Source organism: Urocitellus parryii, chromosome 12, assembly GCF_045843805.1.
Source record: "Urocitellus parryii isolate mUroPar1 chromosome 12, mUroPar1.hap1, whole genome shotgun sequence".
Taxonomy (NCBI): domain Eukaryota; kingdom Metazoa; phylum Chordata; class Mammalia; order Rodentia; family Sciuridae; genus Urocitellus; species Urocitellus parryii.
This window is the reverse complement of record NC_135542.1, coordinates 37,354,994-37,368,343: the sequence shown is the minus strand read 5'-3', so window position 1 is coordinate 37,368,343 and position 13,350 is coordinate 37,354,994. Positions and strand designations below refer to the sequence as shown.

Below are 13,350 nucleotides of genomic sequence, written 5' to 3'. Positions count from 1 at the left end.
GTGATATGTCTACATAGGGGCAGGGAATTTTCCTGTAATGCATGTTGTGAATGTATTTCCTGGTTCATCCCCTGGCTTAGCTTGTTAGGTTTTTAGATGTAATAAAATTTTTAATAGTGTCAAAAGTTTTTGACATTTTCTGTATGACTTCTCACATACTGGGTAAAGCCTGTATCTTTAGACTGTATCTAAAGTTCACATCACAATCTACTGTTTCTGTATTTTTTAAAAAATATTTTTTTAGTTGTAGATGGACACATATCTTTATTTCTTTTACTTATTTTTTTATGTGGTGCTGAGGATCAAACCTAGTGCCTCACGCATACAAGGCAAGCGCTCTACCACTGAGTACAACCCCAGCCCTACTCTTTTTTGTATTTTCATGAACAAATTTTGAATAGTGAGAAAAAAAGTCAGGCAACTTGCCCCAGGCTGAATGGCTGGGACATAATGATGTGTGAAAGCAGTGACTGGAATGGCTGTCCTCTTTCTACTTTGCCTTGTTGCCTGGAAGGACAAGGGGCAAGGCCACCCACACACAAAGAGCACTGGTACTTGAGCATATCATGATGCATGCTTTGACAGTGGGGCTGCCAGATGAAAGTACCAAACACCCACTTAACTTGAGCTTTTGAGAAACAACAAAAGATTTTTGGCATTATAACATTAAATATTTAATTTAACACATTAAATATTTGGGACACCCCTACTAAAAATGTTACTCTTTATTCATCTGAAATTAAAATTTAACTAGACAACCACAGTTTATTTGCCACAGCTGGCAGCCCTGCGGAGGGCGACACCTTATTTTGTCCCATCACCCTATTCTTCACTTTACTGGTTATGAAGACTTCTCATTTCAAGTCCTCTAAAGACTGATTTGACCTGCAGTTAGAAAGAGGACCAATCAGGACCAAAAGAAGACTGGACTGGATTAGGATTTAGGAAATTCAGCATCCAGAACGTGTCTGTCAGATTTGCCTTTGACTTGGGATCACTGATTTCATCTTCTCTTTGTTTCTCTTCCTTTCAGCACAAAAGGGAAAATATTCATCATTGCCATCACAGTGACAGCTTAGGAGGTGACCCACTTCTAGTTCTTTGCAAGAAGTTATATACACATGAGGCATCTATGGTACTCTGCCAGAGTACTATCTTCAAATAGAATCACAGGGGATTATTAAGCATAAATGTATGTTAAAAGTGACACCCACTGTTCCTCTTATTACAAAAAGTCATATATACACAATGCAAAGTTTGGAAAATAGAGAAAAGCAGAAAATGAACTCATTATTTTCCCACTATCCAGATTTAATCTTTCCAGTCACTTGAATGTTTCCTAGCTAACTAGGATCAGAGTACATATAGTTGAATCTTACATTTTGGTTTACACTATGTGAAAATATGCAATAACTCTTCAGTAGCATAGTTTCTTTTTTCTACAATGTGATATTAACTGACATGATAGTTCTTTAAAAATGAATACCCTTACTGACAAAACTTTCTGTACATCTTGCTTACTTCCTAGAAGTCGAGCTGCTGTAAAAGGTTCTGCATATCTTAAGACCTCTGATACTGATGGCATCCAGAAAGGCATGCTGACCACCAGCCCAGTCCCAGAATGGGGGAGCTGTTGTTTCTCTGGGCTCTTACTAGCACCAAACCCTCATTTTTTTTTTTTTTTTTTTTTTGGTACTGGGAATTGAACCCAGGAGTGTTTAACAATTGAGCCACATCTCCAGCCCTTTTTACACTTTATTTAGAGACAAGGTCTTGTTGAGTTGCTTAGGGTTTCATTGGTGAGGCTAGCTTTGAATTCATGATCCTCCTGCCTCAGCCTCCTGAGCAGCTAGGATTACAGGTATGCACTACTACACCTGGTATCAAATCCTCATTTTTAAATGAAATAAACTAAAGTCCAGAAAGGTCAGGTGACGTAGACAAGGCTATGTCATTTGTTTTGGTAAAATGATGTAAGATTCTGATAAACACCCAAGTGCAAAGGAAGTGGCATACCTAGAATCAAGAGCAGCTCCTGAGCCCTTCCGAGGGCAAAGACAGGAATGAGCCCTCTGCCCCCTCTGTTTACAATGTCATGGACGGTGTTACAGAATCTTGCTTCTCGCTCCTCACGTTTCTCATGGATATGAGTCCCATAAGTAGATTCCTAAATAACAGGTTAGATATGTGAGACCAAGACCAATGATCCCCAAAGAACTCAAAAGTTAAACCTTAATGAAATCCTGAGGCAAAGAGATTCACTTCTCCATTAACATGCCATTTACTTGAACATATATTACTATAATATTAATTGGAAAGAACTGCAAACAAGAATGTTAGAATTTGGATCTAAGTAATAAGAGCATTTTGGAAAATGGAATCAGGGAGAAGTCCACATATATACAAAAATGTGTCTTCTCCTCTCAAGATAATTTTGCTATGATTTTTCTCTTCTTCCTCGGAGAAGTTAAAGCTTCAAACCAGAAACAAGTATTGTTTCTTATACTCTTGTTCAAATATATGCCCTAATGTCTTACCATGTGTGACCCACTGGCATCTCCTAAGGCACAATAGAAAAGCAGAATCTCAGGCTCCAGCCTACAACTCTGAATCCGTCTTTACAACTATCACCAGGTAACACGAGCACATTAAAGTTCAAGAAGCACCGCTCTAAAACACCAGCTCTAAATCACAAGAATAACTACTTGTTTTGAAAATCAAAAAACTCAGTTTGCCCTTAAACTAAGGTTAGTTTATATGCTGAGTAGGGCATGAGCTGAGTCCCATCTCTGATCTATCCACCATGTGGCTCTGGGACTGCAATTGGCACTGGCCCCTCATAACTGAGAAGGTGGGAGCTTCTAGAAGTGATGAGGGAGAAACAGTTCTTTCATTCCAAACCAAATGCACTTGATGTTCTTATATATACCATAGCTCAAAAGGTCTCTCCCACTTCCTGACACCACTGTCCTAAGACACATTGTTAAATTTGCACCCACCAGGTCCCCAACGAGTTTCAGCACACAGTCATTTATCTTGCTTCCTTGGTACTTAACAATCTAACAAGTAGACAGGACATATGATGAACAATGTGACCAGCAGCCTGTGCCAAGGGCCAAAAGACAGTCACCATGGCAAAGGCAGTGCATCTACACCACTTTTAAACAATCTTTAAGATGTCCTACAAATTTGGGGGAAGTGACATAGGCCAAAATACTTAGGAGACAGGGAGGGAGTACTCAACTAGAATATCATGACCTGAGACAGTCTAACGTCCGTCACTGACATTAAACCACAGCTAATGTGAGCAACAGAAGAGGGTGGAAAAGAACTACAAAGAATAGCCAAATAAATTCTTAAACTATAAGCCCATAAATTTATATCCAGTAACATTTTGAAAATGAGATTATGTTTCTTCCTCACTAGAAAAATTCTGCTTATGTTATACTAATTACAACACATTCATTATTACTTACAATAATAAGAATATCAGGCTTGATATTAGGAATTTCAGCTGCCATTAAGTGTCTATCTTCTTGTCTTGAGAAATCACCTGTGTACAAAAGCTGTGAAAAGATAAATTTGTAAGCAGGATTTGGGAAAGGCTTCATTTTGTCTCTTCTGTCTTCTCCTTTTCTTTCCCTCCTTCCCTTTCTTTCTTCCAGTACTGGGGATTGAACCAGGGACACTCTACCACTGAGTAAAATATTCAGTTCTTTCTTTATATTGAGATATCATCTTGCTAAGTTTCCTAAACTGGCCTCAAACTTGGGATTCTCCTGCCTCAGCCTCCTGAGGTGCTGGCATTACAGAAATGTGTCCCCATGTATAGGAGAGAAAGCTTCATTTTGCTAATGAATATTTTAATCTTGTGAAATCTAACAGTAAAATTAAATTTATAAAAGCCTATACCTGGTAAAATTTAGATGCAATGCTTATGTCTAATTCAAAATGTCTGACATAGTTAAATCATTAAATCTAATTAAAGTGATAATATATCTCAGAATTATCCCACAAAGATAAAGGGACATGTTGGCACAGAAAGGAATCTACAGAGATTCTTGGGAACATTGTCTAAAATGAAAGATAAAGTCAAAGAGTATACACATCAAATTCCAAATGAAAGTTCAAATCTGCACTTTCACTCTTTTCTGCTTATTTCTTGTGGCCTGGGGCAAAGTGCAAGGATGAGCAACTTGATATATTATAGAATTCAACAAGTAAAAGTTTCAAATATATGAGCAGTTATAAAATACATTTAGGAAGACATGACACTAGAACATTGGTTCTCAAATCAGGTTGTAAAAAATCATCTAAAAAACTTAAAAACAAAAAGTCAAGTCCACCTTTCCAGATATTACGCAACGGGTTATTTTCAAAAAGTACCCTAAAAATTCAAATCAAAACTACACTGAGATTTCATCTCACACCAGTCAGAGTAGCAGTCATCAAGAATACAAACAATACGCCAGGCATGTCGGTGCACACCTGTAATTCTAGTGGCTCAGGAGGCTGAGCCAGGAGGATCTCAAGTTCATAGCCAGCCTCAGCAATTTAGCAAGGCCCTAAGCAACTTAGGAAGATCCTGTCTCAAAATAAAAAATAAAAAGGGCTGGGCATGTGGCCCAGTGGTAAAGCATGCCTGGGTTCAATCCCCGATTCTTAGGGAAGATGGCTCTTCCCTAACAAGTTTCCTAATGTGACTGAAAAAGAATCAATCCTGTGGTGTGCTAGGGAACTTATTCTTAGAGATGCTTATTTTACTCTGTATTACAACAGAGGAAGGAACTGTCATATTTAAAAGGAAAAGTGCTGACTTGTGTTTCAGTGATTTGGCACTCTGCAAATCTTAGGGAATTTTTAATGCCACTTGGCAGCATAAAGTTTTGCACTGATATCACTTATGGAGAAAGGGCCAGAGCTAGAAAGTACCTTTACACCGGCGATCTCAATCATGAACATGGCTGCTCCCAGGACGTGACCTGCATGGTAACACCAGAACTTGATTCCTGCAACTTCCTTAACTTCATGGAAGTTGATGGTTTCAATTTTGTCCATGCTTTCTTCCAAATCTGTCTCAGTATATAGCATGTCATCTGCTGATATGTTACTAAATTTTCAAAGATGCCAAGAAAAGAATTAAGGGTAAGATTTTTTTTTAAAGTTTTTTAACTCAAAGAAATTATCTGTAGATGACATATCCATGAAGATTTCCTAAAAATTTAGTATACAGATTATGCTATTTAGAATCTGTCAGATATTTTATGTATTTTTTGGCTATGATTATAATAAAAATATTTAGTGTACATAGCTACAAAGCTTGAGTGTAAAAGCAAAGCACACAGTAAATTCAAAGTACTGTTGCCCTTTTGATTTTGGAACAGGATTTCACCAAGTTGCTTAGGGCCTTGCTTAGTTGCTGAGGCTGGCCTTGAACTTGTGATCCTCCTGCCTCAGCCTCCTGCATCACTGGGATTACAGGTTTGTCCCACCTGCCTAGCAAAACAAAATATTCTTTTTAAGATTGCATAATCTCAACTTCTTTTTCTGCCCCAACATTTCCAAGAGATATGACACGCATGCATGCACTGACCATGCTTGGTGGGAAAAGAGTTCTCTAAAGTCTACTTAACTTTTTTCCCCCTGAATTATGTTAATGAATTTCCAAAACAGCAAAAGAATAGTGGTTAAGAACACAGACTCTGGAGCCAGATTGCCTCTTACTATGACCATTTTAGGTAAATCACCTAACCTCTCTGTGTCTCAGTTTCATCTTCTATAAAATGGGATTTCTCAACATCCGAAATTGGTGTAAAGATTAAATTAGTTTATATTAAGAACTAAGGACTGAGCCTACATGTCATAGGCATTATTTGTTAACTAGCATTACCATTACTAAGAATAACATTTCAATTCCTGTGTATTTACATATAAAGAATAACAAACAGAGTTTTAGCTACCCTTGAATTAATCAGCTTTTGAAGGTTAGTAATTTGTATTGTGGGTCTCACCAAAATGCTCTAAATTTTCTGGCAGAGAAGTAATGTCACTCTTAGAACTGGTAAATATATCCTCTGGGAACATTAACCAGTTTTTGCTGGATGAAATAGTACATGCATGTAATTCCAGCTACACAAATTCAAGGCCAGCCTGTGCAACTTAGCAAGATTCTGTCTCAAAATAAAAAGGGCTGGGGATGTAGGTCAGTGGTAGAGCACCTGCTGAATATATGCTAGGCTCTCAGTTCAATCCCCAGTACTAAAGGGGAAAAAAAAGAGATAGTAAACTTTCTGACATGATAATTCAAAATAAGAATTCAGCACATATCACTGCTTAATGTATCTGGTCTTAAATTTTAATAAAATTACACAATGCTATTTATAGAACCTTTCTATCATACCTTATGATTTACAGCAGTTTAACAAAGATTTAAAAGAATGTAAAATCTATAAAGTTTAAAGTCAGAAGGGACTGATACACAATAGGTATTCAATAGGTTGTTATGGAATAACTAAATTACTGCCATCCTTGTGAATAAAGAGAGTGCCTTATTTCAAATACAAAATAATCTGTCTCTTGAACCATGTGTATTGCATAGGCTCATATAATCTAATAAAATAATTTACCTAACTTTGACATAATCCGAAAGAAGCCATCTATAAATAGCTTTTGTGGCATGAGTCATAAATGTTCTTCCTTTGAAACTTGTCTTCTGCAGAAACCAGGGCAAAGCTCCACAGTGATCCAAATGGAAACTTAAAAAGAAACAGAGATTGTGTTAATTCTTAAAATCTTATATGCTACATGTAATGAAATGGTCATTGAATAGAAATTCTATGTAACAATTATATGAGGATCCTTTCAGAAAACCAAAAGTAGGTATGTGCATACAGTTTTTTTTTTAACATATATAACTTTATTTATTTCTTTATGTGATGCTGAGAGCAAACCCAGTGCCTCATACATGCCTCAATCCCAGCCCATGTATAGAGTTCTAATAAAGGAAAAAGATTTTAAAAGCATACACACACACACACACACACACACACACACACAACATATACATAGGTTTTTTTTTTTGGTACTGTGGATTGAACTCAGGGGTGCTTAATCACTGAGCCACATCCTCAGCCCTTTTTATCTTTTTATTTTTTTTTATTTTGAGACAAGGTCTTGCTAAGTTGCTGAGGCTGGCTTTGAACTTGCGATCCTCCTGCCTCAGCCTCCTGAGTTTCAGGGATTTCAAGTGTGTGCCATTGCACTTGGCTTAAAAGTTATTTTTTAAATAGCAAAACTCTTTATCAGTGAATAATTAGAGAGGAAAGAAAAATATAACTAAACCTTTCCATAAGTTACAGGAAATAATGTCTATATAGTGGGGTCTTATTGATTAAATGATATAAGGTAATTTAAAGTGCACATGTATATACATGTTTAATAAAATGTCTTCCTTTCTGAAGAAAAAAAAAGAATATAACCAAACCAACTCTCAGCAACCAGAATTATAACACTTTAACAGACTAAGTTGAAAAAAATCACTATTTTTAATTGAAGCTGTTATAGAATAATGTGACAAAATTGTGACCTCAAGGAGATGCCCTATAAAGGGCCTTTCTTCGGGCCACGTTTGATAACAACTTAAAGTCAGTATTTCCTTCCCGCTAACTCACTGGATTATATGAGTTTTCTAGACTGTGATGACAAAATGTAGTGTTAGTTTAGATCTAGATATCTGAAATATGCTTCTTAGTGGACAATATGTGGTTCTGGAAGAGAGGGGGCAAACGGGTAGGAATGATGGTGGAATGATTAGACATCTTTACCCTAAACATATATGAAGACACGAATGGTGTGAAAATACTGTGTACAATCAGTGACTTGAAAAATTGTGCTCTGTATGTGTAATATGAAATGAATTGCATTCTGCCATCGTGTATAACAAATTAGAATAAATAATTTAATTTTAAAAAAAGAGAAAAGAAAAAAAAAATATGTGGTGTTTTTAAAAACTGAAATCTTACCAGGTACAGTGGTGCACACCTATAATCCCAGCGGCTCGGGAGATTGAGACAGGAAGATTTTGAGATCAAAGCCAGCCTTGGCAACTTATCAAGGCCCTAAGAAACTCAGCGAGACCCTGTCTCAAAATACAAAAAAGAGCTGGGGATGTGGCTTAGTGGTTAAGTTCCCCTGGATTCAATCCCTGGTACCCAAAAGGAAAAAAAAAAAAAAAAATTGAAATCTCATAATCTGGTAAAGAATAATCTTGACAGTCAAAGCCCTCAAAAAACTATATTGTTATTAAAGGAAAAAACGTACTGACTAATTAACAGAAGATCAATCTCAGCTGGGTCAATCAAATCAATATAAGGAAGAGCATCCATTCCTTCTAAGCCAGGGTGGATTCCACAGTCCAACTGAAAGACAAAAAGAGACACCATCTCCTACATATTTTATGAAAACTCTCATTCAGCAAATCAGAATTTGAATCAGAAAATGATGGGCATTTTCGGGCTGGGGATGTGGCTCAAGAGGTAGCGCGCTCGCCTGGCATGCGTGCGGCCCGGGTTCGATCCTCAGCACCACATACCAACAAAGATGTTGTGTCTGCCGAGAACTAAAAAATAAATATTAAAAATTATCTCTCTCTCTCTCTCTCTTTCTCTCCTCTCTCACTCTCTCTTTAAAAAAAAAAAAAAGAAAGAAAATGGTGGGCATTTTAAAAGCCCACAGACGAATCACCACCAGATCTGACTGCTGTGAGAAGAAACTAGAAATGGGGCTCTTCCCTGCTCAGAAAAGGCATTAGGAGACAAATTCCTACGGGCAGGTCATTGAGGATTTACTTACCTTACAGGGTATTACTACTAAATCAAGATAATGCATGACTAAAAAGGTGCCAAAGTCTGACATATAACCATTCTTTTAAGTCTGGGAGAAGTAGAGAAGAGAAACCAAAGGAACATGAGCCACTGCCTTTCAAATGAGCATCTCAAAACCATCTCTTCTAATCCCTCTACCTCTCAGGCAAGGAAGTGGGCTCAGAGAAGTAGAGGGGTTAACTACTTAGGTAATCCAGGGCTCAATCACCACATGCTGAACAGGTGGCCAGAGCTCTTAGCACATTCAGTGAAGTCCATTACTTGCTGTCTTCCACTAGGGTGGGGAAGCTGGCTTGGCCAGACCCCCTGGGGATGGAAGTGGGGGTGCTTTCAGGAAACAATAGCTCATCAGATATAGTTGACCATTTTATAATCTTAGAATGTTATCTTCTTAGTTTATTTAATGTTTTAACAAATTACCAAGTGAAGCGTGTTTAAATTCTTCTCATTAACATTATTCATAGTAGATTATATACACTATTATATTTTTCTGGGAGCTAAACAAATAACTGGTCTATTAGAAAAGATCTAACACCCACTATAGAAAGAGCCACACTCTTAACCTCACACATGCTTAGCATGCACAAGGCCCCAGGTTCAATCCACCACCACCATCATGACCATAATTACCATTATTTTTCTTCCTTTGAATTCCAGAATAATACATGATCTTCCTACTTCTTGCCCAGCTCCTCTGTAAACATTCAAGGGGGAGAGAAAAAAATGATAAAAACAATCAAACTGAGTCCAAAAAATTTAAAAAATTTTTAATAACTTAAACTGCATCCCAACTGTTATCAGCATTTACTTAAATATTTCAAGACAGATGAAAGTTCTACAAAACTACAAAGTAAGGAAAGAATAGTGTCCACATAAACAAAGATGAAAAGTAATCCTTGAGAGTTTAGGGATTTTGCAGTTGTCAAGAGTGGTATAGTTCTGAGAAACCTGAAGGTTAAATTCAATCTTCTGAATGTTAGGATTAATTTGTGATGTATTTAAAATGTGAACTAGCAATTGTGCAGATTACATAATACTCTTAAATGTGTATTTAAGTCATAGTACTTTACACTCTTTTTCTTTAAGATCATAATGAGCATCTACCAAATAGCTTAAAATTACATACTTATTCATACTATGAATTTCAATTCCCTTTCCTTATATCTTGTTCTTTTCATATATTTTATACCAATGTTTTAAATAATTCTCATTTCTATCTTCATAAAGCAACCATAGTTTCCAATTATCACTAGGCACACCTTAACTAAATCTCACATTCTTCAATTCCTTAAGGTTCTTTGATGCCACTTCCCAATCACAAGAGCTCATAGTTCACTCAAAACTCAAAATTAAGCTTACACTTGATAACACTGTCCAAATGGATACAGAAATGCCTTCTACAGGGACCCTGACCTCAAGGAACCCAGTCTACTAGACAGATACGAAATGGATCCACCCAAGCTGGGATCCTACCTGAGAGCCAGCCAATGATGAAGAAAATCAAAGCACACATGGGAGCACCCATGTATTCTTGGCCTGCTATGTTGCCTCTTAAGTGGTCTTAGCTCAGACTTCTCTTCTAGCTTCCAGCTAGTTCAAACTTTCTCCCCTTTCCTAAATTTTGCAACCCTCTACTATCCTCCTCTTCTTGTGAGGCATGGGCCATCATCTGCATTAAAAAAAAAAAAAAAAAGAATAATCCAACTTCACTTACCAACTCACAAACATCTTTGCTTTTTTCCATTTCTCTTAGAACAGGCCTCTCTCTAAAGCAAATCTTCACCCTGAGTCTACACTTTACATTCTCTTTCCCTCTGGACTAAACACTGCTATCTCACTGACATCTTCCTCACTTGCCATCAGAATCTAAACATGCTAGTCCTTCTCATCCTCAAATTAAAATCCTTCAATTCTGATCTCCTTTAGTTTCTGCTTCATTTTCTTCAGTCTACGAGAAGCCAGCTTCCTAAAAGGTCTGGATATTCTGTGACCCCATTTCCTCACTTTCCACCCATTCAATTCACCATCACCTGACTCTTACCAACCACTTCTCTGAAACCTCTTTGCTGTTAAGAGAAAACCTCCATATTTGCCCCCTACTTGTTCCTTTGGCAGCTTTTGTCACCCCTAACTACTTGCTCCTTCTGTGAGCACTTCTCCTTTGGCCTCATGCCCTCCTGTCTTGCTGCCTTTCCTTCCCAGTTTTTCACCTGCTTTTGAATGCTGATATGCTTGCTGAGGGTTCCCTCCTTGGCCTTCTCAACTTCATGATCTTCATTCTCACGTTTCTGACGTGTCCATGACTAACGAGCATGTTTGTAGTCCAGGTTCTTTTCTTTTTTGCAGAGCTGGGCATTGAACCTAGAGCCTTGTGCATGTTAAGCAAGTGCTCTAGCACAGAACCACATTCCCAGTCCTATTATTCTTCTTAATTCTAGATCTCTAATAATATATACTCCTGACACTGGGATACTGCCAGGAACCTCACATTCAATGTCAAACTAGTTTCCACAAGTCCTCTGCATCTATCTGCTCTTTCTGGAATGCTTTGCCTTCAGATAAGATTGGCTTCTTTGTATCTTTAGGTTTCAGTTCCAATGTTGCCTTCTCACAGGCTTTTTCTTGACCTCCTCTAATTTATTCTTCACAGCAGACAACAATCCAGCATCACTTAGGAATAATACTTACAGCTACATGAAGTTGCTATATCTGTGGCTTATTTCTCACTACGAAAATGGGAGTTTCATAAGAAAAGACATTGTTTTATTTTATTCACTGCTGTACTGCTACAGCTACTGATCAGATAAATCTTAAGAAATGCTTTTCAAATAAAAAATTGTGACCATTGGAAATACTATGTTGAGTGAAAGAAGTCAGACACAAAAGGCCACACATTGTATGGTTCCATTTATATATCTAGAAAAGTCAAATATATAGAGGAGGAAAAATAGGTTAGTGGTTACCTAGGACAGGGGAATTTGGGGAGAAATGAGTGAGACTGATAACTGGTACAACGTTTCCTTCTAGAATGACGAAAATGCTTTGGAATTAGTGTGAGACCTGTACAATTTTGCAAATATACCAAAAACCATTGACTTGTACTTTAAATGAGTTATATGGTATGTGAATTATATTTCAATAAAGCTGGTACAAAACCAAATTTACTGCAGACCTAATCCACCTTCTGTATTCCTTGAGAATAATATGCCCAACCTAGGAATCTCAATCATCCTTATCTGAATACTCCCTTCTGCTCTGCATTCTAGAACCATCCCTACAGTAACACCTGACCACTTAGAAAATCCTAAAGATTTCACTTCCATGCTCTCTCAAAGCCATCTCTTCCCAAACCATTTCTTTTCAAGTCCTTTATCTCTGATTAGAGGTTTCATCATTTTACTTGGATTATTTCAATTACATTCTAGTAGATTCCTTCTAATAAATCCACCCTTTATTCATCTGCTACACTACTGCAAGGAGTGATTTAAAATATAATTTCTAGTATATCTCATGCTTGCCTAAAATCCTTTGTTTGCTTCCTTTAAATAATGCCCAAACTCTTTAATATAAGGGGACTTCACATGATGGACCCTGACAGACCTGTCCTACCTCATGTACTAACCTATGAGCCACAGCCTTGAGGATACTAGCCATGAATTGTGAACATTCCTGCCATGTTATTTTTTTACGTGTGCCATATCCTCTGCTTGTATCACTCCAGTCCTCACACTGTCTTTAATTCTTACTCATTCTTTGGTATATAGTTCACGCATCCCATTTTCTAGGAATGCATGAAATATCTTTCTCTTCAATCTTAAAAATTCCTTTTTCAGCCAGGCACGGTGGCGCATGTCTATAATCCCAGTGGCTTGGGAGGCTAAGACAGGAGAATTGTGAGTTCAAAGTCAGTCTCAGCAACTGTGAGGCACAAAGCAACTTAGTGAGACCCTGTCTCTAAACAAAATACAAAACAGGGCTGCGGATGTGGCTCAGTGGTCGAGTACCCCTGAGTTCAGTCCCTGGCACCAAAAAAAAAAAAAAAAAAAAAAAAAAAATCCCTTTTCATGGGCTGGAGTTGTGGCTCAGTGGTAGAGTGCTTGCCTAGCACCTGTGAGGCCCTGGGTTCGATCCTCAGCACCACATATAAATAAACAAAATAAAGATATTGTGTCCAACTACAACTAAAAAATAAACATTTTAAAAAATTCCTTTTTCATACTCTCTCAGCAGTTAGTGCAACTCTTACCTGTGCTCTTGTACGAGCTGTCATTTAATAAGCACCTACCAGGGTCTTTACTCCTTGCAATATGCATTATTATCCCCACATAAGGAAACAGATTCAGTGAGGCTGTTGTCCTACTAAGTGATAGAGAATGAATTTTAGGCCTGACTCCCAAGTAATTGGCTCCTATTTTTCTAAACTCTCTCCAGTACTTTCCACTCTGCACTCCAGTTGCCTCCAAAATGT

General features: G+C 37.5%; 1 protein-coding gene across 2 annotated transcripts in view; it reads right to left on the bottom strand.

Annotated features, from left to right (window-relative positions):
* Positions 1-13,350, bottom strand: part of Cpsf3 (cleavage and polyadenylation specific factor 3) — a 37,017-nt gene that overhangs the window by 22,394 nt on the left and 1,273 nt on the right. Inside the window, exons 1-7 of one of the 2 annotated variants that reach the window (XM_026398804.2) lie at positions 11,093-12,504; positions 9,513-9,576; positions 8,320-8,417; positions 6,627-6,755; positions 4,933-5,110; positions 3,477-3,566; positions 2,017-2,167 (exon numbers count right to left, since the gene is read on the bottom strand). In XM_026398804.2, coding sequence (XP_026254589.1) covers positions 2,017-2,167; positions 3,477-3,566; positions 4,933-5,110; positions 6,627-6,755; positions 8,320-8,417; positions 9,513-9,576; positions 11,093-11,259 — 877 coding nt within the window. In that variant the 5' untranslated portion in view covers positions 11,260-12,504. Of the gene's footprint in view, positions 1-2,016; positions 2,168-3,476; positions 3,567-4,932; positions 5,111-6,626; positions 6,756-8,319; positions 8,418-9,512; positions 9,577-11,092; positions 12,505-13,350 lie in introns of those variants that run through there. The other variant, XM_026398881.2, reaches the window with a different exon arrangement.